Here is a 21,697-nt window from a genome sequence, read left to right as displayed (position 1 = left end):
ACAGTGTATAATTTATGAGTGGATACATGTAATTCCTTTATGAGTGCACACACGTTTCTTTCGGGGGGGGGGGGCACACTTAAATTCTGGTTTTTACTGAAGAGGGTATGTAATCGGAAGCACTGGGTGAGGACTGTCCAGAGGTTAGAAGTGAACCATTTAGCCAGCCCTTCACTCCCTGGCCTCCCTTGTCTTTCTGGCTTCATCATCTATATTCTTCCTCCCTTCCTGACACCTCCCCTGTGACATCATGGCTCCACCAATACTCGAATTCCAGTTGCTGGAACATGCCTTGAGTTTTCACGCCTGCAGCCCTGGCAGAGTCTTCTGTCTGAGGGCCCACTCTTCCCTGAGCCCCAGCAAATTCAGCCAAGATGAGAGAGCCCAACTTCTCTCTGAAGTGTCTCCTGATGCTTATAATTCCCTGAGAGTTCTGTAGGCGTCTTTAATCGCCTGAGTCTCCCCGCGGTGGGTGGTGGCCATTTGTTTAACTTGCAGGGAGTTTGTTTTAGACTCTAAGCCCCTAGAGGCCCAGGCCCAGCGCTTAGTCATATTTACCTCCACAACAGACAGAGGGCGAGTCACCCCGCCACTGGGGGGACAACCTGGGCCCAGTGAGGTTAATCAGGCTTCACAAGGTCGGGTCTGCTGACCCCACTAATCAGCTTGAGCCTCCTAATCCATCGCCAGCAGGAACTTCAGGACGGAGGGCAGGGGCTCGGGAGAGCTGGCGGGGGCCATCTTGGCCTTCTCCTGCAGGCTTGGTCCGGAGGGGATGGGGCAGCTGAGACATGTGCACCACCCTCTTCCTGCTCAGCACTTTGGCCATGCTCTGGCGCCGCCGATTTGCCAACCGGGTCCAACCGTGAGAAAATCACTGGGCCATGGGCTGGGGTGGGGAAAATGATTGGGCTGAAGGTGGGCAGGGGCTGCCTGGACTCGCAGGGAGGCTGGGAGGGACTTGCTGGGGAGCCCTGAGAAGCTTCCCATTGGAGTAGGGGGCACTCAGAGTTCTTCGAAGATGCTGGCTGCGGCCTCTGGTCCCCAGAACCCAATATGGCTTAGGTCTTGCAGAGAAGCAGGAGAGGGGTCTTGGGTCCGGGATCTGAGCTCTGGGGATCCGGGTGTTGCCCACATCTCTGCCGACCTCTTTTCCCTCCTGCAGAGAGCCCAGTGGAGTCGATGGGGCAGTTTCGGGCAGCAGCTTGGAAACAGACCTCCAGTCGTCAGGCAGGTAAGGCAGAAGAGCCTGGGGTGGGGCAGGGAGGGCATCATGAAGGAGGCTGCCACTGTCCCGAGTCCCTGCCCAGGCCCTGGGGTGTACATGTGTGTGTATGTGTGTGTGTGTGTGTGTATGCGCTCCAGGCTGGCCCCTCACTCCAGCTCCCCTGTTCCCTGTGTGCCTACTGGGTAGGCTGAATGTCTGTTTTCTCCAGCTGGGTATGGGAGTCCCAGCCTTCCCCTGTGGACCCAAACTGTTCTGTCTTCCGTGTCCGAATGTGGGGTGGTCCCCAGGGCCCTGGTGTTGGGAGGCGCAGGGGGAGAGGAGAGAGGGAGGAGGCAGCAGCAGCTCTGTGATGCTCGGCCTGCCTTCCCTTCCCCCTCCTTCTCCCGCGGCCCCCACCCAGCCTCAGCAGCTCCACTGCCTGAACCTCCAGCAGGATTCGCTGTCCAGTCCCCAATAGAAGGCGCGGGAGGCGCATGACGTCACCAGCACAGAGTGCCATTGGCTGGGCAGCCCCTGCGGGCAGGACGCTGTCTCCAGTGGCCAGAAAGTTAACTCTTCCCTCTTCTGAAGCCATGTGGCCTTTAGAAGGGGTGAAGTTTGGGCAGGGGGGCAACGTCTGGACTTTTCCTTCCCTGGGTGACTAGCGTCCTTTGATGAGAGGGGCTCTATGCCCAACAATACACTGAAAAATCGACCAATATTTGTTAGGGACACACTGTGGGAGATGTTGGTCTGTGCCTGTGGGCCCACCTGGTGTGGGGGCCTAGCTGAAGAGGGACGCTTTCTCCTGTAACAGCTTCTTCCGAGCCCCTGGCACTGCACCTCTTACTCCCCGTGAAAGACAGAGTGTGATGGCCTTGGGCTTCCGGGGACCCTGGGAGGAGGCTGTCTCCCCACAGACTAAGATGGCTGAGACAGACAGCATGCGCTCGCACGCTTGTCTGGGCACCCCATGCCTCGTCAAGGGTGTGGGGAACCCCTAGATAGGTCGAGATGGGCAATAGAACATGGGTCTTACTTCTCAGTCTTTGGATTCCCCTAGGTCTGGAATGTCAGAACCATGTTCCCCGGCTCCCTGCCCACCTCCAACTCTCTCTCTCCGACCTCCCCTGGGTCTCCAGGAAGCCCAGGGCCTGTGCAGGAAGGAGAGTCATTTCTGTGATGCCCTTCCTCTTAATTCCCTGACTGAGGATCCAGCCTGCACCCCCTTCACTGGAAGGCGGTGCCTTAACCACTGGTCTTCTAGGAAAGTGCCCTGGTCCTCACTGTGGGGTTTGGGTCTAGCATGGGGCAGGCATGTGTGCTCAGTGGCTGTCGTGTCTGGCACTGGGCAGCCCCATGGACTGTAGCTCACCAGGCTCTTCTGCCCATAGGGTTTCTTGGGCAACCAGAGTGGGTTGCCATTTCCTCTTCCAGGGGATCTTCCTGACCCAGGAATCAAACCCCTGTCTCCTTCATTGGCAGGTGGATTCTTTACCACTGAGCCACCAGGGAAGCCTGGAGTGGGGCAGCCTGAGTTTAAATCCCACCTCCCCTCTTACTGAGAGCCTGTGGGCAAATTATGTAATCTTTTATTTATATGTAAACTGAGATTAATAACAGAGCGGTTGCAAGGTCTCTGTGAGGTTTGAGTGAGATAACCATTATAATGCACTGGGCACAGAGTAACTGCTCAATTAACACCAGGTTCTCTCTTGCTGTTATGAGATCAGTGCTTTATTCTTCCCTGGGGGCTCTCATACATTAACTCACTCAAGAGAGTCCCTGGCCCCAGAGGTCCGGCCCTTCAAGTATTTCTGGCTTTTGTCAGTGTTGCAGGAAACGGAGAGGGAGATGGAAATGACTTGCTCGAGGTCGTCCGCCCAGTTTGTGGCTGGCGTGGGACCGGCAGGTCTCTGACTTCAGAGTCCATCTCCTCCACATGAAATGCCCCTGGAGCTCCTGTCAGGAGAGAAAAGGCCAAATCTGGGACCATCTGGCCCGGCCTGGTCTGCTGTGGCCTTGCCAGGACTATTAACTCCTTGGGACTCAGCTAACTGGAGAAACTGGCCTCCCAACTACCCCTCTTCCAGACCTAGGGGAATCCAAAGACTGAGGCGGCTCCACGGAAGGCTGGCCTGGGGGTGGCGAGTGGGGGCGGTGGTGGTAGATGGGAAAGTGCTTTCCACTTCCAATGTTGTTAATTCCAACTGGCTTCTGGGGGTGGGGGGCTCCTGCTCCTCTATTGTAGGGTGAATCTCTAGGTGCAGGGAGAAAGAAGACTGGAAACAGGGGTGGGTCATCCCCTCCAGTCCTCTGACTCTATTCTTTCCTGTTTAGGGAGAAAGAGCCTCTGAAGTAAGCCCTGGTCTCTTGAGGTGGAGCTCAGCCCGAGGACCTGGGATCAGCTGTCCACAGCAGGTAGGGCAGGGTCTGTAGTCTCGAGGTCGGAGGGTAGAGCTGGGGACAAGGCGGGAAGGACACAGAGTCCACAAGGCCTGGCCGCAGGGGAGCGGATCAGGCTGTGGTCACGATGGAGGCTGAGGGTAGGAGGGTGGACTTCTTCCAGCGGCTCCTACCTGTTGTGTTCCAGGTCACAACGTAAGGGTTAGTTTTAAGAGAATGAGGGGTCATCTCAACAGCATTTTCTAGGCCTGGGGATGAAGTGGTGGTCCTGCTGGTGGCCTGAGGGCTGTCTAGAGGACTTCTCAGGGAGAGGTGGCACTCTGGGTTGTCCACTCTGTAATACAAGCCCCCGCTCTGGGATGGGAGAGCTAGCCCATCAGCTGGTTTTTCTCTTTCAGCTCAAGTCCTGGTGTGCCCTCCACCCCGGAAGGACGATGTGCTGGGAGCAGCAGCTGCAGGAGAGGGACCAGGGAAAGCAGTTGTCGAGAAGGTAGACTCCTCTTTCGGCCCGGACTGCTGGTCTGCACCACCCGAGGCCCTGGCGTGGGGGTCCTGGAGAAGTGGGCCTGGTTGGGCAGGCGGGAGGGGCGGAGGAGCTTGAGCTCTGGGACATGCTCCCTTGCTGGGAGTCCACCCAGAGAGAGGGACTCAGTGGGGTGCCCCAGCCCTGTTAACTCTGGGGCAACTCTTGCCACCTGGGGCGACAGGAGGGAACAGTAAGGAGTGAGGAGACTCCAGAAGTGAGGGACAGCCGTGGCTCACGTTCGCCAAGGAGGGGCTGCCCGTCGTCCTCTGCTGAATCCTCACAATAACCCATGCACGCTGGTCACGTGATCACCCACGGTTCAGAAACGAGGAAACTCGCAGAGAGGTTCGCTGACTTACCCAGCGTCACTCAGCCAGAAAGTGGAGACCCCAGGCTCATAAGGGGGAGGGGTGCAAGCCTCCTGAAACCACCTGGAATCTGCAGCTGCTCAGGGGAAGAAGCAGTTTCGCTGGCCTGGCCACCCATCGCTGGCAGCTCAGCTCGTCCAGGGCTGTGTGGTGTCACTTGGTGGCGGTGGCACTCACGTTCTGTGACATTTGCCTCTGCCCGGTCCCCAGAGCTCACCCTGCTGGTGGCTCTGCTGAAACGATCACTAGGAAGGGCCAGCTGGGTCTATGAGGTGTCTGCCTGCAGCTGGATGGAAGCAACCCACAGCTTGTCCTCATGGCGTGCGTGCGTGCGTGTGTGTGCACACGCTTGTGCATGCGAGCCTGTGTTCCAACTGGGCAGTAGCGTGTGGGAAGGGAGAAGCGTGACACTTGTTTTTGTCAGTCTGCTGACTGCTCAGTAGCGGCGGCGGTGGCCTCCTTTGCCCCCAGCTGCTCTGCCATTTCTCTCTCTTTACGATCCTGCCCGATCCCAAGTGGAGATAAAAGCAGATTTCCGCTTCTGCTCCCTGAGATCCAGGCGCAGACCAGGCAGGCAGCTGCTGCCCACTGCCTTGCGGCCATTCATCTTCCCAAGCCCCCCTCCTCCCACGTGCATCTCTCCTCCCCCTCCAGCTCCTACTGCTCACCCTCCTGCCAGGAGCGAGGCCTCTGCCTGGCCGGCCCCACTCCCTGACTTTCGAGAAAGAGGAGCTTCTGTAGACAGCAGGGAAGGCTGAGATGCAGCAGACTCGGGAAACCCACTCTCAAGGGACAGGGAGGAGGTGCAGCCTGCTGCAGGGAGCCTGGCAGTTCCGTGGGAGCCTCAAAAGTAGGGCAGGGTGGAGGCAAGGGAAGGGTCGCACCAGGGGAAGGAGCTCCGTGCTGGAGCTGAGTCAGAGCCCCACTGCCCGCCTGACATGGGCCGCAAGTTCGTGACCACCTGTCTCAGCTCCCGTCAGCCTGTCTTTCTCCGGGAGGCATCACTCACAGGCTGAGGGCCAGAGGGCACTGTTCCCAGGACCTGGCCTGTGCTCCCTGATCCTACCTTTGCGTTCATTCTCTAATCTCTTTGCCATATTCCTGTCACTTCATCCTGGCTGCCGCTCTCTGCCTGTCTCCTTCCACTGGGCTGAGGAACTGTCAGAGCAAGGTCGGCTCGCTGCACCGGGGCTGGCTCACCGCCCAGACACACATCCACAGAGTGACACCCCTTTGCAGCCCTGTTCTCAGAGCCTGTGAAGGCGCCCCTGGGGACCATTAGCCGGAAGAAGGGAGGGAAACCAAGAGGAAGGGGCTGCTGGAGGTGGGGGGAGGCGTCTGCTGGGCTTGGAGGCTGCCCAGGCCCTGGCAGCCGGGGTGCCATGTGGGCTGGCTGGGAGGGGCTCTCTTCCCCAGGGAGCAGGCTGGCTTTGGTGGGAGCAGATTGTGTTTACACCTTCCCCACACGCCCGGCCCACGCTCGCCTCTTATTCTCAGGGCTCTCCCACCCCTGGGCTCTGCACAGTCTGCACGCTGGCAGCTCCTATTGCAGAGTTGCCACCCTCGGCCGAGAACTCCTCTTCAGGAGGCTGCCCGGGGCCGAGGTGCCCCTTCCTCAGCCCACTATCTCCAGTTCCAGCAGCTGGGTTGAAGCCCGTGCGGGGGGTGGACCCGGTGTTCCCGAGAGGCTGAGTCCCTCTCCCTCCCATTTCCTTGGTAAGAGCTGCTGCTTGGATATGAGAGCAGAAAAGTTCAGGGGCTTGGTAGATCAGCTCTAACAAGAGGGAGGGGATTAAGGGAGACTCAAGAGAGAGAGCGGGGCCCCTCCTGGTGCAGGGTGTGGGCTGTTAGGAAATAATGATCAAGGATTTGAGAGCGAGGAGCCCAGGGTCAGAGCACCAGGTTGAAATCTTGACTCCACCGCCACTTCGTACCTCTGTGGCCTTGGGTACGTTACTGAACGTCTCAGTGCCTGTTTCCTCATCTATAGCACGGAGATAATAGTGTTAGTTTCCTGTCTCACAGGATTGATGTTAAATTAGATAATGTGTGTAGCGTGCTTACCACGTTACTAAGTGTTCAATATATGTGAGCTAGTGGGATTGTGTTTGTAAACTGTCAGTTACTGAATAATTACAGAACAATCAGTAGGTAATTCTAACAGCTAGAGTCCCTCCCCTCTTTCCCAGAGCCCCTCCTGGCCTGTCTTTCCACATAGATGACCACCGGGCACTGGCAACTCTGAAATAAACAGCAGAGGGTGGCACTGCTGGGTGGGGGCCACCCACCCAGCTAGGTCTTAACTAAGACCTAGCACCCAGTGAGACGGTACAAGAGCCTGCTGCTGTCGCTTCTGGGTACCTAGAACCCCATCCCAACCTCCAGGGGGTAGGGACGGTCCTGGCCTAGACACCTGCCCCCCTAGAGGCTCCGCTTCTCAGCTCCAGAGAAGACAGGCGGCGGTTGCCCTGATGCTCTTCCGCCCTCCGTCTGAATGCTAATCTCCCTGCCGTGGAAGCCTGAGTGACAGGGAAAAGGCTGCTCGGAATTGCAGGGCAGCCGAGGGCAGCAGCGGGAGGCAGGGAGGTGCTGTCGTCTGCGACTTTTGCAGCTGAGGCTCAGGGCTGCTGCCAGTCTCTCCTGGAGCCTGGGAGACTGGGACACGACCAGAGAGCTTATGAGGCAGCGGGGGTGGGGCGGGGGAGCAAGGGAGGCAGCCACAGCAGCTGCGTCTAGCGTGACCCTGGGGTGCAGAAGCGACCGGGGAGAGCACCGGCCCATCCCAAACGTATGACTGTGTGTCTTTGGACAAGATGGTCCTGGGCGGGGGCAGAGAGCAGAGGCCCGGTCCTAGACTGGTGGGACATGGCCCCATCTGAGGCAGCCACGATGACACAATAGCAGGGGGCCCAGCTGGCCCCACTGCTCCCGGGGACCCCTCTGCAGGCGCCCCACTGCTAGAGAAGAAGCCCCAGACCTTGAGATAGAGCCTCAACAGAAGAGCCAAGTGGCTGATACCGAGGTTTACTTTGATGATAATGATAATGATACTACTACTATTAATAATAATGGCTAATAGGTCTCACACACTCTGTGCCAGGGGCTGTGCCAAGAGCTTTATTTATAAGCACTGTCTCACTTATGAGGCAGGAACTGCTGTTAACCTCATTGACCCAATAATTCATTCAAGGTCACTCACAGCTGGTGGCAAAGCCGGGATCTGTGCCCGGGCAACATGATACCGGAGCTCGTGAGCTGGCAGAGCAGGAAGGGCCTGAGTCTTGAGGAAATCCAGGGTGACCCAGCCTCCAGGCACAAGGAACCAGTCGTGGCCCAACCTGGGCAGTGCCTCTGTAGGTGGGCCGGGAGGGCTCTGCCAGGGCTATCTCTACGCTCTCTCTTCTGGAACCCATGTTTCCAGGGTAGACACTGGGTCCTGAAACAGCTAGTCCTTGCTTTCCAGCTGACAGGGGAAAGGAGAGCGGGCTCCGCAGGATCGGTCATCCTCTTAGGGAGGAGGCAGTGGCCACCGGCAGACAGACAGAGAGGCCAGCACTCAGAGCCACTGCCAATCTGCTGTCCCCTTCAACTAGGGCAGAGAGAGAGGACATAGTCAGCAGACTGGCTGGAGGGGGAACTGGAGGAGGGGGAGGGCTTCGAGCAGGTGGCTTCGAGAGGGAGCCCCTGACTTAAACTGGAAACGAGTCCTGGTACGTAAGGACTACAGACCCTCTCTGTGGGATGCACACGCCCCCTAGTGGGGACTAAGCCTAGAGGGTGGACAGAAAATGAAAACAGAAGTAGCTGATGACCATGACCTGTGAGCCTAGGTGGGAAGGGCCAGTCCCATCCTTCGGTGAAGACACATACGTCCACTTAAGGTCACATGCAGAAGCCAGCTGAATTAAACATTAAAGGAGACTATTAATGTATTCACTTGCTTGTTTATTTGACAAGCACATATTGGGAGCCCACAACATACAAATCTTGTATTAGGTGTTCGGAGTGAGACAGCGAAGAAAAAGACAGTGCCTGCCCTGCCAGTTAGAACAAGACCAAGACCTTGGCCTGGGAGGCCCAGTTCTGCCAGCCAGACACTGCCTGGCCACGTGACTGTTCCTTCTCTGGACCTCCATCTCCCCATTTAACAGGCATGTGTTGAACTCAGGTGGGCTGGTGCTGGCGACGTAAAGGACTAATGACCGTCCTCAGGAAAAGAACTGTCTACTAAGATGAAGGGGATCCATCTGATGACCTCTGGGGGCCCCAGAACTTCTCCCAATCAAAAGAGACTCTGATGGACTGTGTCTGGAGGTGCTAACAAGGACTCGCTCACTCAACAGACATTTATGGAGTGTCTGTGTGCCAGGCACTGTGGATGCCAAAATGAATTAAGACTTCCTGCCACAAACAACTAGAAAACTGAGCAAAATATAAGAAACAGACACTTGACAACAGGCAGCACACAGGATGGTGACCTCATGACTTCCTGGGCATCTGCCTCAGACAGTCCCCTGCCTGCAGTGGGGGGGGGGGGCGGGGGGGTGCAGAACATGCAGACCACAGTGGTCTTACTAGGGTGAGGAGGCATGATCAGAGTTCAAGACAGTGTGGCGGGGGCTGGGGGGCGGAGGAGGCAGTTCCAAAGGACATACACACAGATCGATGGGATCCGAAGACAGGACAAAGGTGATTCAACAGAGAAAGGAAAATCTTGACAACAGAAAATAGAAAGCACTAACTATAAAAACAAAGTGGATAAACTGGAAAGGCTAGGAGAAAGTATCTCCCAAGCAAATAGCTGAGAAAGGACTTGGGTCCAGAATATATGAAGAATTTTCACAACTCAGTAACATGATAGGCCAATAAAAAAGGGAGGGTTTTAATAGACTCGTCACAAAGAAGTACACGTAGGGCCAATATACACAGAAAGATGCTCAACATCACAGTCGACAGGGAGATGCGTGTTAAGACCACAGTGAGATACTACAACACACCCACAAGAATGGCTAACGTTATGGCTGACCATAACAGGTCCTGGTGAGCGTGTGGAACCAGCGTAACTCTGAAATACATTGCTTGGGGGAATGTAAGCAATACAAACCACTGGGGATACCAGTTTGGCAGTTTTCCTTGCAGTTATCCAAGAGGAATGAAAACTTATGTCCACAGACAGATCTGTATAAAAATGTTCATTGCAGCTTTATTAATCATAGTTCCAACAGCCCAAATGTCCATCAACATGTGCATGGATAAAAATATTGTGGTGTATTTATCTGACGGAATAATATTCAGTAATTAAAAAGGAAATGAACGACTGTTATAAGCCACAGCATGGGTTATCGAGGGAAGCCAGACACAAGAGTACCTGCTGTAGGGTTCCATTTATATGACATTCTAGAACGGGCAAAACGAAGCTGTAGTGACACAAAGCAGATCAGTGGTTGTCTGGGGCCAGGGCTGGATGGAGATTGACTGTAAAAGGGTGTGAAGGGGATCTCTGGGGGATGAAAATGTTCTAAACCATGAAGGGGTCATGGTTGCATTGGTGTATACACTTATTGGACTACTGCACTGAACATTTTTAAATGGATGCATTTTATTGTATGTAAATTATACCTCAATAAAGATGACTTAAAGAGTTAAAAAAACAAACAAGAATAAAGCTTTGACTCTTATCTTGCTTACAGTCTAGTGGAAAAGCCAGACATGAAAACAAATTATCATGAAACACTGGGTATTAAGAGAAGTATGTTCACATAATAAGAGCTCCACTTACTGCGTGCTTCCCTGTGCAGGCTAGGTGCGTTGCACGCACAGTCCTAAAACGGTCCTGCCGGGTTCGTGGGAGCCTCCACCTCTTCCTGCTGCAGATAAGGAGCCTCAGAGAGAGGTGAAGTCATCCACCAGGGGTTACTTACCTCAAATCAGCAGAGCTGGGACCCGACTCCAGGTCTGCTTGGTCGCAGAGCATGTGCTACATCAGCCAACCGTGGGAACGTTGCAAAGAGCTAAGGGACTGTCTGAGCATCTCAGGTCAGACTTCGCAGAGGAGATGCGGAAGCATCAGTCGGGATTTGGTACGCACAAAGGGAAGGATGAAGGGAAGGAAATGTCCAGGCAAAGGAGACAAACAGCATGAGAGCAGGTGCTGCAGCAGTTATGAGAAGGGATTTCTGGGAAGGGGAGTCACGTCCAGAAAACAGGAGGAAAGGTTAATGGCATGTTATGTATCCTTCAAATTCACTTATTTTTAAAAAGCCTATTAAGCAATTTTATGAGAGGCAACAGATCTGCAGAGCAGGCAAATGAAACCTATGCTACTGGTCACCACAGGAAGGAATCCACTGCAACCCAAGGTCAACCATTCTCAATAAACAGGGTACATGTTGTCCTGTTTCTTCCCCTCCAGAAAGTTAAAAGCTCTGAGCAATGGTCCCAGATTTCTGCTGAATGGGATTTGTGGCCCTCTTTCATAGTCCTGAGAAATTGAAGTGGAAAATATCCTCTATGCTTTGAGGATGTGCTTTCGAGCTGGATGAATTAAAATCACTGGAGTTAGCAAAACATGAGCCACTGTTACAGTGTATCTTTCCAGGAAACCCAGCACAATGGTTAAGACCATAGGTCTGGAGCTCAACTGAGTTCCCAGTGCCTTCACACACTGATGACTTTCATTTTTCTGCCCTTGAGTTGAAAAACAGAAGGATAATGACAGGACTGTTGTGAGAGTCAAATGAGAGAGCCAACTGAAGGTGCTTAGGGTCATCAAGTTTTATACTTTAAATTTGGGCAGCTTTTTGTATGTCATTCAGATCTCAGTTAAAGAGGTTTTAAAAATATGTATATTCTTCTATTTATTTATCTTTGGTTGCGCTAGGTCTTCACTGCTGGATACGGGCTGTTTCTAGTTGTGGCGAGCAGGGGGCTACTCTTTGTTGTGGAGCATGGGCTCAGTTGTCCCGCGGCATGTGGAGACTTCCTAGACACGGGATCAAACCTGTGTCTACTACACTGGCAGGCAGATCCTTAATCAGTGGACCACTACGGAGGTCCAGTATATCAAGTGTTGTTTTTTTTTTTTTTTAAAGGCACTTAAAACAGTGCCTAGCATGGAGTCAACACTACATACCAGCTATTATTTTTTTCAGGATGGTAATTTGATTGTGTCAGTTTGTCTTCTTTATTTTGCCATGACCCATTCTTCCCGAGAATAATCATCAACAAAAAAGAGAGGACGATTTGGGATATGCCAATCCTATCATTTAGAGTCATATCATTCTAATGGAACACCCAGCTTAACATGGCTTAAACAGCAAAGTGGTTTCTTTTTTAAAATCTCCCACTCTGTATTTCACTCAAACTAGTGCTCACAGGATGCCTCCCACATTCAGAAATATTGACATGTAAAAATATGTGTCTCTGAATCAAACTAAAGGTCTAAAGGCTGGGGACATCGGGACTGGCTTCTCCAGCAGCTCAAAAGCATCTTCAAGGACTCAAGCTTGTTCCGTCCATCACTGCTGACCTTCCGCTCTTCCTAGGAAGCAGCAGTTGGCTTGCTGTTCAAGCAGCAACAAGATGGCTTCCATGGTCTCAGGCATCACTTCACGGGGTCCCAAAACTAGAAGGGAGGCTACTGTTTTTCAAAATTAGAAAACCTTCCCAAATGTGGCAGAACTGCATTGCAGATCACTTTCTAAACCAATTCCTGGCGAAGGGAAGAGATTTCTCATGGGCCTGGTGCAGACTATTCAAGACTCACTCCTTGGGGCAGAGACGGGGTTTGCTTCCCAGCACCTCTGCGGTGTTCATCATATGGAGGAAGGGCAGTGGTGGGGCTAAGGGTGCCTGCCACACAGGTAAACTTCTGGGAATATCACTGGTGCAACTGCTCCCCATGTAAGCAGCTAACTGCTCAGGAAATACTGCTCCTCCTTCGTGTTCTTATTCATAAAATTAAACACAACTTTCCAGTTAAGACATTAACCTCAATATTTAAAGACTCTTTTCTATTAATGTGGGTTTCAAATGCGTGTGCTCAGTTGCTCAGTTGTGTCCCACTCTTTGCGACCCCATGGACTGTAGCCCACCACGTTCCTCTATCCATGGGAATTCCCAGGCAAGAATACTGAAGCAGGTTGCTATTTCTTTCGCCAGGGGACTCTTCCCCACCCAGGGACTGAACCCATGTCTGCAGGGTCTTCTGGAGGCAGATTGGCAGGTGGATTCTTTACCACTGAGCCATCTGGGAAGACACAGTTTTCAAATAATCCCAAGTCTTAGATTTGGAAAACTCAGCAGTGGCCACAGGACTGGGAAAAGGTCAGTTTTCATTCCAATCCCAAAGAAAGGCAATGCCAAAGAATGTTCAAACCACCACACAATGGCACTCATCTCACATGCCAGCAAAGTAATGCTCAAAATTTTCCAAGCCAGGGTTCAACAGTACATGAACCATGAACTTCCAGATGTTCAAGCTGGATTCAGAAAAGGCAGAGGAACCAGAGATCAAATTGCCAACATCCGCTGGATCATCAAAAAAGCAAGAGAGTTCCAGAAAAACATCTACTTCTGCTTTATTGACTACGCCAAAGTCTTTGATTGTGTGGATCACAACAAACTGGAAAGTTCTTCAAGAGATGGGAATACCAGACCACCTGACCTGCCTCCTGAGGAATCTGTAGCAGGTCAAGAAGCAACAGTTAGAACTGGACATGGAACAACAGACTGATTCCAAATCGGGAAAAGAGTACGTCAAAGCTGTATATTGTCACCCTGCTTATTTAACTTCTATGCAGAGTACATCATGAGAAACCCTGCGCTGGATGAAGCACAAGCTGGAAACAAGATTGCCAGGAGAAATATCAATAACCTCAGATATGCATATGACACCACCCTTATGGCAGAAAGTGAAGAAAAACTAAAGAGCCTCTTGATGACAGTGAAAGAAGAGGGTGAAAAAGTTGACTTAAAACTTAACATTCAGAAAACTAAGATCATGGCATCCAGTCCCATCACTTCATGGCAAACATTTGGGGAAACAGTGTCAGACTTTATTTTTGGGGGCTTCAAAATCACTGCAGATGGTGACTGCAGCCATAAAATTAAGAAATGCTTGCTCCTTGGAAGAAAAGTTATGACCAACCTAGACAGCATGTTAAAAAGCAGAGAGGTTACTTTGCCAACAAAGGTCCATCTAGTCAAAGCTATGGTTTTTCCAGTAGTCATGTATGGATGTTGAGAGTTGGACTATAAAGAAAGCTGAGCGTCGAAGAATTGATGCTTTCAAACTGTGGTGTTGGATAAGACTCTTGAGAGTCCCTTGGACTGCAAGGAGATTCAACCAGTCCATCCTAAAGGAAATCAGTCCTGACTATTCACTGGAAGGACTGATGCTGGAACTGAAACTGCAATACTTTAGCCACCTGATGTGAAGAATTGACTCATTTGAAAAGACCCTGATGCTGCAAAAGATTGAAGGTGAGAGAAGGGGACGACAGAGGATGAGATGGTTGGATGGTAACAACAACTCAATGGACATGGGTCTGGGTGAACTCTGGAAGCTGGTGATGGACAGGGAAGCCTGGCGTGCTACAGTCCATGGGGTCGCAGAGTCAGACACATCTGAGCGACTGAACTGAACTGAAATCCTATCAGTGAATGGAACTCCGTGAGCTGACTGCCTGAGCGCAGCAGGTTGGCTGACCCGATTTCCCCTCTGCAATCAGAGCCAAGGCCCCTGCACAGCCCTGGGGACTCCTGCCCTGTAAACCTTCTGATCTACTTCTGTCACTTATCTCTAGACTGTGTGACTCTCCATGTAACAAATATAGGTCTACACTGGCCTTGAATAATGTAAAATTCAAATATCCTAGACCTCGCCAGCAAATGAAGTCACAACAACATTAGCATTTCCCTCTCAATAGCTCTGAGCCCTTGCCCTCATTCAGGAACGCTAGCGCATTTTGTGTTTCCCAGTTATTTCCGGGTGGCCTATGCAGTGCACCTGACACGTACTCAGGCCCAAGGGCTCACTGCATTTTGCTCAGTCACTTGGCCACAGCCCAGCAGCCCGTGACACCCCCATCCACCGTGAGCCTGCTGCTGTTTTACCAAGGGCCCTGTCAGGTGTGAAACCTCCACTGTGTCCTCTGGCACAGTGGCCCTTCTAGAGCTGGGACGAACAGCCTTCACTGCACACTGGGTGCCAATTAGTCTGGGACCCAAGACAGCCCCCTGCCTGCAATGTAGGGGACCCGGATTCAGTCCCTGGGTTGGGAAGATCCCCTGGAGAAGGTAATGGCAACCCACTCCAGTATTCTTGCCTGGGAAATCCCATGGACAGAGGAACCTGGCAGGCTACAGTCCATGGGGTTGCAGACTCGACACAACTGAGTGACTAACACTTCCATTTTTCAAGACAGCCCCGCGACAGCCCAGAGCCCTCAGTCTTTCACAGATCAGCTCCTGCAGCCTCTCATCCTCACTATTCCTGCCAGAAAATGGCTGGAAACAGTGGAACAGGTGCCCATCATCCACACCCCACTTCTCAGTTTCATCTCTAACCACCCATGGAAACACACAAAATCTGTTTTCCTTCCCCTCCCCCACAACCCCAAACCCTTCTATATAAGATCAATTTATATATACACTCACAGTACAGTATAACTTCATCATAAGAGTACAGACTCTACAGGCTAGGATCAAACCCCGATTCCACCAGTTACTAGTGTGTGAACTAGGGCAAATTATATAATATTTCAATGTTCCTCTTTCCCCATCTGTAAAAACAAGAGTAGTGATAACGCACTTCACCATGCAGTGGTGAGGATGAAACAAATTAATATCCATAAAGTACTCAAGGAGTGAATGTCTCACAGTAAGTGTTATAAAGCATTAGCTATCATTATTGTTTTGCCAGCAGATCACCTGCCTACACACAAGCAGCTTTTGGCAAATTCCACACTTAGAGCCTGAAATAAATTTAGTCTGCAGGGAGAGACCTCATTCTTTCTCTTGGTATTGTACAAAATAATTTGTCTTCAAAGGTAAAACAGAGAAACTTAGGGGCCAATTTCACACAATTGGAGCTATTGCTGAGTTAATGATTGTATTTGTGGAGTACTTACTGTGAGCAGAGGCAGTGGAATACCAACTAGGTCTGTGAAGAATTTTAAAAGAAAAAACAAATTAGACTTTTGCCTTGAAGAGCTTACAATCAAATTAAGGAAGGCAAACATTAACAGATGTGGTAACTTGAAAATAAGTCCCCGAAACATTACTACACACAGAACAATTTAATCCAGACTTAAATGCTACTGAGATCATTGCTAAAGGGCTGATGAGGATGGGGGAAGGGTGATGTTTTAAGGCTTCATGGTCTTGCAACTTTACCATTATTATTATTAGTATTGGTTGCAGGACATGCAGCACGTGAGATCTTAGTTCCCTGTCCAAGGATCGAACCAGTGTTTCCTGCACTGAAAGTCCAGAGTCAATCACTGGATTGCCAGGGAAGTCCGCACATTTAATTTCCAAATAGGTATACATTCTGGCTGTGACTCTAGTTGTTGCTTTGCACTTTTACAATTTCAAAATTAAAGCCGGGGTGACTGCCTGAAAAACAGCCCTCAGGAGTAGCAGACGGTGCTACACTACTCTGTTCTTTTTGTAAAGTATAATTATTTTTGCGTGGCGCCCCTGCGGTTCAGGGGAATTTCGAGTCCGGCCCGGCCCGGCCCGACCCGTCGCTCTCGGGCGCCCTCTGCCGCCCGCGCCCCAACTAAGAGCAACGGAGCGGGACGTCGAACAACGAATTCCCCGGGAATCTCCTTTTCCTTCACTAACGCAACCACCCCCTCCATGACTCTAATAAAATCCGTCTAGCAATTAACTACCAAGTCCCTCAGAGGTTCCTCTCGAAGCCCCCTCGAACTTTCTGCGGCCTCCACCACCCAGCCAATCTCGGCCAGGGACAGCCTGTTCACTCAACAGATAGCGACTTTGTGACCGAAACGACCGTCGGTCTTCGTTTTCTAACCGCCGGGGTTTCTATACAGAGCAAGCCTCCCCCCCTGGGCTCTCTACTGTCCCCAGTGGCGGCCACCATCTTACCCGGGCTTCAGAGCCTCGGGCGCCCCTCAGCGGCCGTTGACAACACTACATTTCCCAGCAGCCCTTTCTCAATAGCGCGAGAGTTCGCGTGAGACTTCCGTGAAGACTTGCGCGCAGGCGGAAACCGGCCTTCTTTTCCGATGCGGGCTGCTTGGCTGGGAGTCATGGTTTCCTCGTTGTGGTTCCAGCAAGGCCAGCAACCTCGGCCCTTTGGCCGAGGGAAGGCTGCGGAGGTGGGTAAACAGCTTATTCTTTGATACGGCGCTAGCATACTTGGCCTCCCGCTGCTCGAAGGCGAAATAGTGACGCTAGGCCTGGTTCCCCCAACCCCCACCCCCATAGGTGGTTGGGAGGATTAACTGAGATACTCGGTGAGAAAACGCTTTCCAAAGGGTGCGAGGTTTTGCTACTGAAGGGAGAGAGAGCCCAAGCCCACCTTTGACATCGCAGCGTCCCTCCTGGGGGAGAACGCCTCTTCCATCCTGCGCAGCCCCCAGGCCTCACGGCCACCCAAGCGCTGAGCTTGCAGGCCCAGGGGCCCTGCTTGTCCCCAGGTCCTCCCACGGGGCAAGCTCGCAATTAACATCCAGGGTGTTAACGTCTAAATATTTGGCTTCCTGTTGGAGTGCATAGAGGACAGCCCCAATCAATTTCACTTAATTCTACAGCTAATAGTGGCGTGGTAGACTTTGTCTGGAAGGCTGCAGTTTTATAGCGACCCTTAACATGCTTATGTTTTTATTCCCCACAGGCCTTTCCGGCATCTGCAGAGAAGCTTAGAAGTGACGAATGGAAGTCTGAAATAAGTAAGAATGCATGTAGGCAGGAATTTGGGTGGGCAGCAGAAATGAGAAAGCCGAGATGGTCTTAAGCCTGCCACGCACCGCAGCTCTGAATCCTGGCTGACTCAGGACCAGTTGGGGGTCCTACTCAGAATCCAGAAATGAGGATGGTCTCTGTGCCAGTGTAGTTGTGGCCACTAGGTGTCGCTGTTTGAAACCAAAGTGGATGCCACTGCATTCACGGGTAAAAGGGAGACTTGGAACTTGAGCTTTAAAGTTGATTGAGATTTAGAAATGTTCCTTACTGGTTGAGCTGAGGATGATTTAAAGTTATCCCTGTCTGAAAAGACTTCTGTTGTGAGGAAATCTAACTTGCTGAGGCTCAACGTTTTAAATTATGTTCTTGGGAATGAATATCCTAAGTTTGTTCCTGTTAATGTGTTATCCATATTTCTCTTTTAAAGATGTAGGCTGGGGGCTTTGAAAAAAGTCACATGAAAACCATCATCCAGAGATGTAAGGATCCTTGTGATGAAATGTCTATAAATGGTAAGAGTTTTAACTTTAACAGAATTGCATAGATTATGGTTCCTTTAAGTGTTGGCTTGTTAGATTTCAGAGATGTGTGGGTCTTCCTACACATTAACAGCTATCTGAGAGATACTTGTGTAGGCCTTCTTGAATAGTTTTTCCTTTTAGTGCCCAGAGAAGAGAAGTAGTATGAACTCTTTCCTAGACCCCTCACCAAGTACCCTCACAGTGATTGTTACAACACTGTGAGGTAGATGTTTCCCCTATGTTGCTCCCGAGTAAGTCAACTGAATTAATGAGTTCACTTGCCCAAAGTTACACAACTAGGTTATTTTTTTTTTAAAGAGCCATAAAAACATAGCTATAAGTGATTTTGGAAGGGGGACATTTTTATTAAGCTTTATTGAGATATAGTTAACAGCTGGTCATTGAGTTAGACTAGTGGTTCTCAACTAGGGGTGGAGGGTGTTGCTGGGATCCAGGCAATAATCCTAATTACCCTATAGTGTACATGACAGGCCCACCACCACCCCGACAAAGAACTCCCCACCCAAAATGTAGAGTTGAAGTTGAAACCCACTATTAGACTGAGACTCCAGTCTCATAACCAGGTAACCACACTAGCCCTTGTTTCTTCATTTCTAAAAGACAAGAGTGGTGCTTTTTAGACCTGGCTCTGCACCTGTAGAATGTGCCTGGACCCCACCTCCACCCATGCTAAGATGGGTGAGATGGCTCTAGAGTGTAGCCCAAGAGTCATGTGTGGCTATTAAGGAGCAGATGTGGAGGAACAGGGAGGTGATCTGATCTACTTTTAGCTCGGGGATTTTTATTACAGCAAGGTTATAGTACTGGCTGTTTTTAAGTAGCTCTCAGGGCAGATCTATAATCCCTATCTTAAAGAACTGGAAGCCACATGGTCGCTCTGCAGTATCGTTTTGCACACAGAGGTGAGCAAAGGAGAAGTGACCTTGTTTGGTGTTGATTCTTCTTGGCATTAGGCACCCTTTGTGCAGCCGGCCTTCAGTGGTCTGGCTGAAAGGAGTAATCCACACTGTTTCAGACATTTTTACTGACAGCACAAAGATGCTGAAATATTTACTCGGCTACTAGACACTTTGTGCTCAGGGAGACCCTGGCTTTAAAAGGACAGAAACTGTCACCGTGTCAGGTCTGGGACGTTGGGTACAGCTAGGCACTAGATGGAAAGTTTTTGCCCTTGAGGGCAAGCACATTCTAATAAACCAGATAAGATTGAATAAGTTCCTGGGAAAGGAAGTAAAGCGGAATTTGGTAAGGAAAACATGGTTTGCTTGTGCTGTGGGCTGGCAGCTGGGTGGGGAGCTGAGTCCATGATGATGTGAAGTTATCCCTGTCTGAAGGCCAAAATAAGGCCTTTGAGTGTGGAATCTGGATATCTGAGACTCAGTTTCCCAAGTTTGCTTTAGAGAAAATTGAGGCCTGGTTTATTTGGTTTGTTTGTTTAATGCCTGAATTAGCAGTGATCTGTCTGAGAGATACTTGTGTAGACCTTCTTGAATAGGTTTTCCTTTGCAATTTCCCCTCGCCAGGTACAGCCTCAGTTTGAGGCCGAAAAGGATACTCCAGAAAAAGACACGGGCTGCAGTGCTGTGGCGGCTGCCCTGGGCTCGGCGTGGAACTTCTCTCATATGTAATAGAGGAAACCTTTGGAACAGGCCTGGGTGGATATGCTCTGTTTCCCCTGGCCCTTGGGTTGTGCTGAGTGGCAAGATGACTTTGACATACGTCTGTTTTCTTTGCTAGATGTCTGTAGCGTGTGAAACAGAACTGACCTGCTTTACCTAAAGCAAGTGAAACTGTTCTCTCCCGTTGTTTGTAATGTAAGCTTTCTGTTTCTATCTTACGGGTCCAAAAGAATCCCCGCAAGCCTATGATGGTTAGTTATCCCTGTCTGAACATCTCGACTGAGGGAAAACAGTCTGTTCTGAGGCTTAAGGGGCTGGCTCTGGGCTCTTAAAAGCAGTTCAGGCTTTATAAGGGATCAGACAGAACGCACTCCAAAGGGAGTTGTGCTTATGTACCCTGCTGAGACCCCAGTCCTGGGGCCCCATCCCTCTGCCACTTGAAAACCAGTGGTGGGCTGCCCTGTCACCCTCTGGCTCTGAGGGCACAGGCTATAAGAGGTGGCAGTAATGGGCAAGTGGCCCAGATCTGACTTATGCTTTTAACTGGAATGAAAGAGTGCTTGTCACATATTTCAAGAAAATGAATGCGCTCTTTGAGACAGACGGCAATGGAAGATGTGTGCCGGCTGTGGCAGTGAGTACACTTCAGGACTATCTGATCTCTCGTCTTTTTACTGTGTCCTGACATTCAGGAAAGAAGGGGTACCTTGGCACTAGCATGGTTTCCAGGTGCCTTGTTCACGCAGGGCACTCTGCGGGGGTTAGCCCAGCTCTTGTCTGAATGGCATGGCTGGCTTGTGAGCAGGAGAGTAGCAGAGTGGCACTGGGCTTTGTTCCCATTGAAATGCCGTGCTTGAAGTGGGCACAGATTGCCTTTTCTGTTGAAGTTGGGAGGTATGTGCAGCTCTTCATATGTAAGGTCACATATTTGTTCGGTCACCAAGGAAGCTGTATTTGGGGTGGGATTTAAAGAACCAGAAAACTGGTCCAAGCAGCCTACAGCCTAAAGCAAACATAGTGAAAGGACGTGTTAGCAAGTGGGAAGGTCTACCTGCTGGGTTACAGTCTGCTTCTGAGTGGACTTGACTGTTGTGCGGGACCCAAGTGAACCTGGAGGGGTGTTTTGTGTTTTGTTTTTTTCAGCTCTGCTGCACATCAACCCTGGCCCTTGGCAGTGAGAGCGCCGAGTCCTAACCATTGGACCCACCAGGGGATTCCCCGAACCTGTATGTTTGACTTCAGAGGGCGTCTGAATATAAATGCCCCCAGCACTTTGTGGGTGCTCTTTACTGGGCCTTTGCACTGTCTCCTGGAAAGAGGCAATTGGGACCCACTAGCCTGCGCTGAATCAGTCTACTTGTGCCTTACACACACACACACAGGCAAAATGGTCGATCGCTTAGAATGAGTTCCTTCAGGATTGCCTCTTGTAAATTAAGGTAGAACTAAGAACGTTTGCACTACCACACACAGAGTTTAGGTGCTCTTGGTGCAGTGGGGGGACTGCAGTTTTGTAAAATGAAACTCACATGTACACGCTGTTGAAGACTAAGGGGAAACAGGTGTTCAGCCTAAAAAGACATTTCTCAGTGGATTTCTACAGTGTGTCTTGGGTTTAACTCTAAAGCAAATTAAAGCATTTAAAAGTTGACTTACTAGCATTTGTGGATTTCAGATTGAGACCTGTGATTTCTTCTGTGTATCAGCACATTCTTTTATAAATGAAAGTTTAAAGTTTCTCACTAAATCGATCTTACACAGTTGACTGGTTTGCTAACTACAGATATGATGGGAATAGGGAAAAAATAAAATATTGGGGGAAAGGGGTCCAGGCCTCAGGAAGCCATGCTTTCTCAAGTAGCTGCTATAGTGGTTAAATCGTGAATGTCCTTTCTCTTAGTCACCTGTCTTAAAAAAGCAGCAGTGTTGTACGGAGAGGAATGACCCTTCAGAAGCAGGGGCCAGAGGCCAGGTTCTGGGTGGGAGGCTCTTGCCAGCCCGCCCCGGGGAGACCTCCCCAGCCCGCTCCACTGGTGTATGGGGTGTATTGACACCAGACAGTCAAACCCAGGGTTTGTGTACGGAGCTGTGTA

The 21,697-nt window shown here is 50.9% G+C and overlaps 1 protein-coding gene, 1 long non-coding RNA gene and 3 other non-coding genes across 5 annotated transcripts; all 5 read left to right on the top strand.

Annotated features, from left to right (window-relative positions):
• The first annotated feature begins 791 nt into the window (after positions 1 to 791).
• On the top strand, positions 792 to 3,622 carry PRCD (photoreceptor disc component). The gene is made up of 3 exons (XM_069543902.1): positions 792 to 865; positions 1,166 to 1,234; positions 3,548 to 3,622. The coding sequence occupies exons 1-3, from the start codon at positions 792 to 794 to the stop codon at positions 3,567 to 3,569; spliced, it is 165 nt and encodes a 54-aa protein (XP_069400003.1). The 3' UTR covers positions 3,570 to 3,622.
• Positions 3,623 to 16,714: 13,092 nt separating this feature from the next.
• On the top strand, positions 16,715 to 21,255 carry LOC138415371 (uncharacterized). The gene is made up of 6 exons (XR_011247212.1): positions 16,715 to 16,857; positions 17,376 to 17,430; positions 17,871 to 17,955; positions 19,509 to 19,609; positions 19,723 to 19,799; positions 20,748 to 21,255. It is a non-coding gene; the product is annotated as an uncharacterized lncRNA (long non-coding RNA).
• On the top strand, positions 17,715 to 17,792 carry LOC138415539 (small nucleolar RNA R38). The gene has a single exon (XR_011247294.1). It is a non-coding gene; the product is annotated as a small nucleolar RNA R38 (small nucleolar RNA).
• On the top strand, positions 19,282 to 19,366 carry LOC138415540 (small nucleolar RNA R38). Its single transcript, XR_011247295.1, has one exon. It is a non-coding gene; the product is annotated as a small nucleolar RNA R38 (small nucleolar RNA).
• On the top strand, positions 19,842 to 19,914 carry LOC138415541 (small nucleolar RNA R38). Its single transcript, XR_011247296.1, has one exon. It is a non-coding gene; the product is annotated as a small nucleolar RNA R38 (small nucleolar RNA).
• Positions 21,256 to 21,697: the final 442 nt, after the last annotated feature.

This window comes from Ovis canadensis, chromosome 11, assembly GCF_042477335.2.
Source record: "Ovis canadensis isolate MfBH-ARS-UI-01 breed Bighorn chromosome 11, ARS-UI_OviCan_v2, whole genome shotgun sequence".
In the NCBI taxonomy this organism is placed as follows: domain Eukaryota; kingdom Metazoa; phylum Chordata; class Mammalia; order Artiodactyla; family Bovidae; genus Ovis; species Ovis canadensis.
The sequence above is the reverse complement of the archived record's forward strand: the minus strand, read 5'-3'. Positions and strand labels throughout refer to the sequence as shown.

Coding starts and splice junctions, on each gene's coding strand:
- PRCD (XM_069543902.1), top strand. CDS start 792: ATGTGCACCACCCTCTTCCTGCTCAGCACTTTGGCCATGCTCTGGCGC. Junction 866..1,165: donor TTTGCCAACCGGGTCCAACC/GTGAGAAAATCA, acceptor TCCCTCCTGCAG/AGAGCCCAGTGGAGTCGATG. Junction 1,235..3,547: donor GACCTCCAGTCGTCAGGCAG/GTAAGGCAGAAG, acceptor TTTCCTGTTTAG/GGAGAAAGAGCCTCTGAAGT.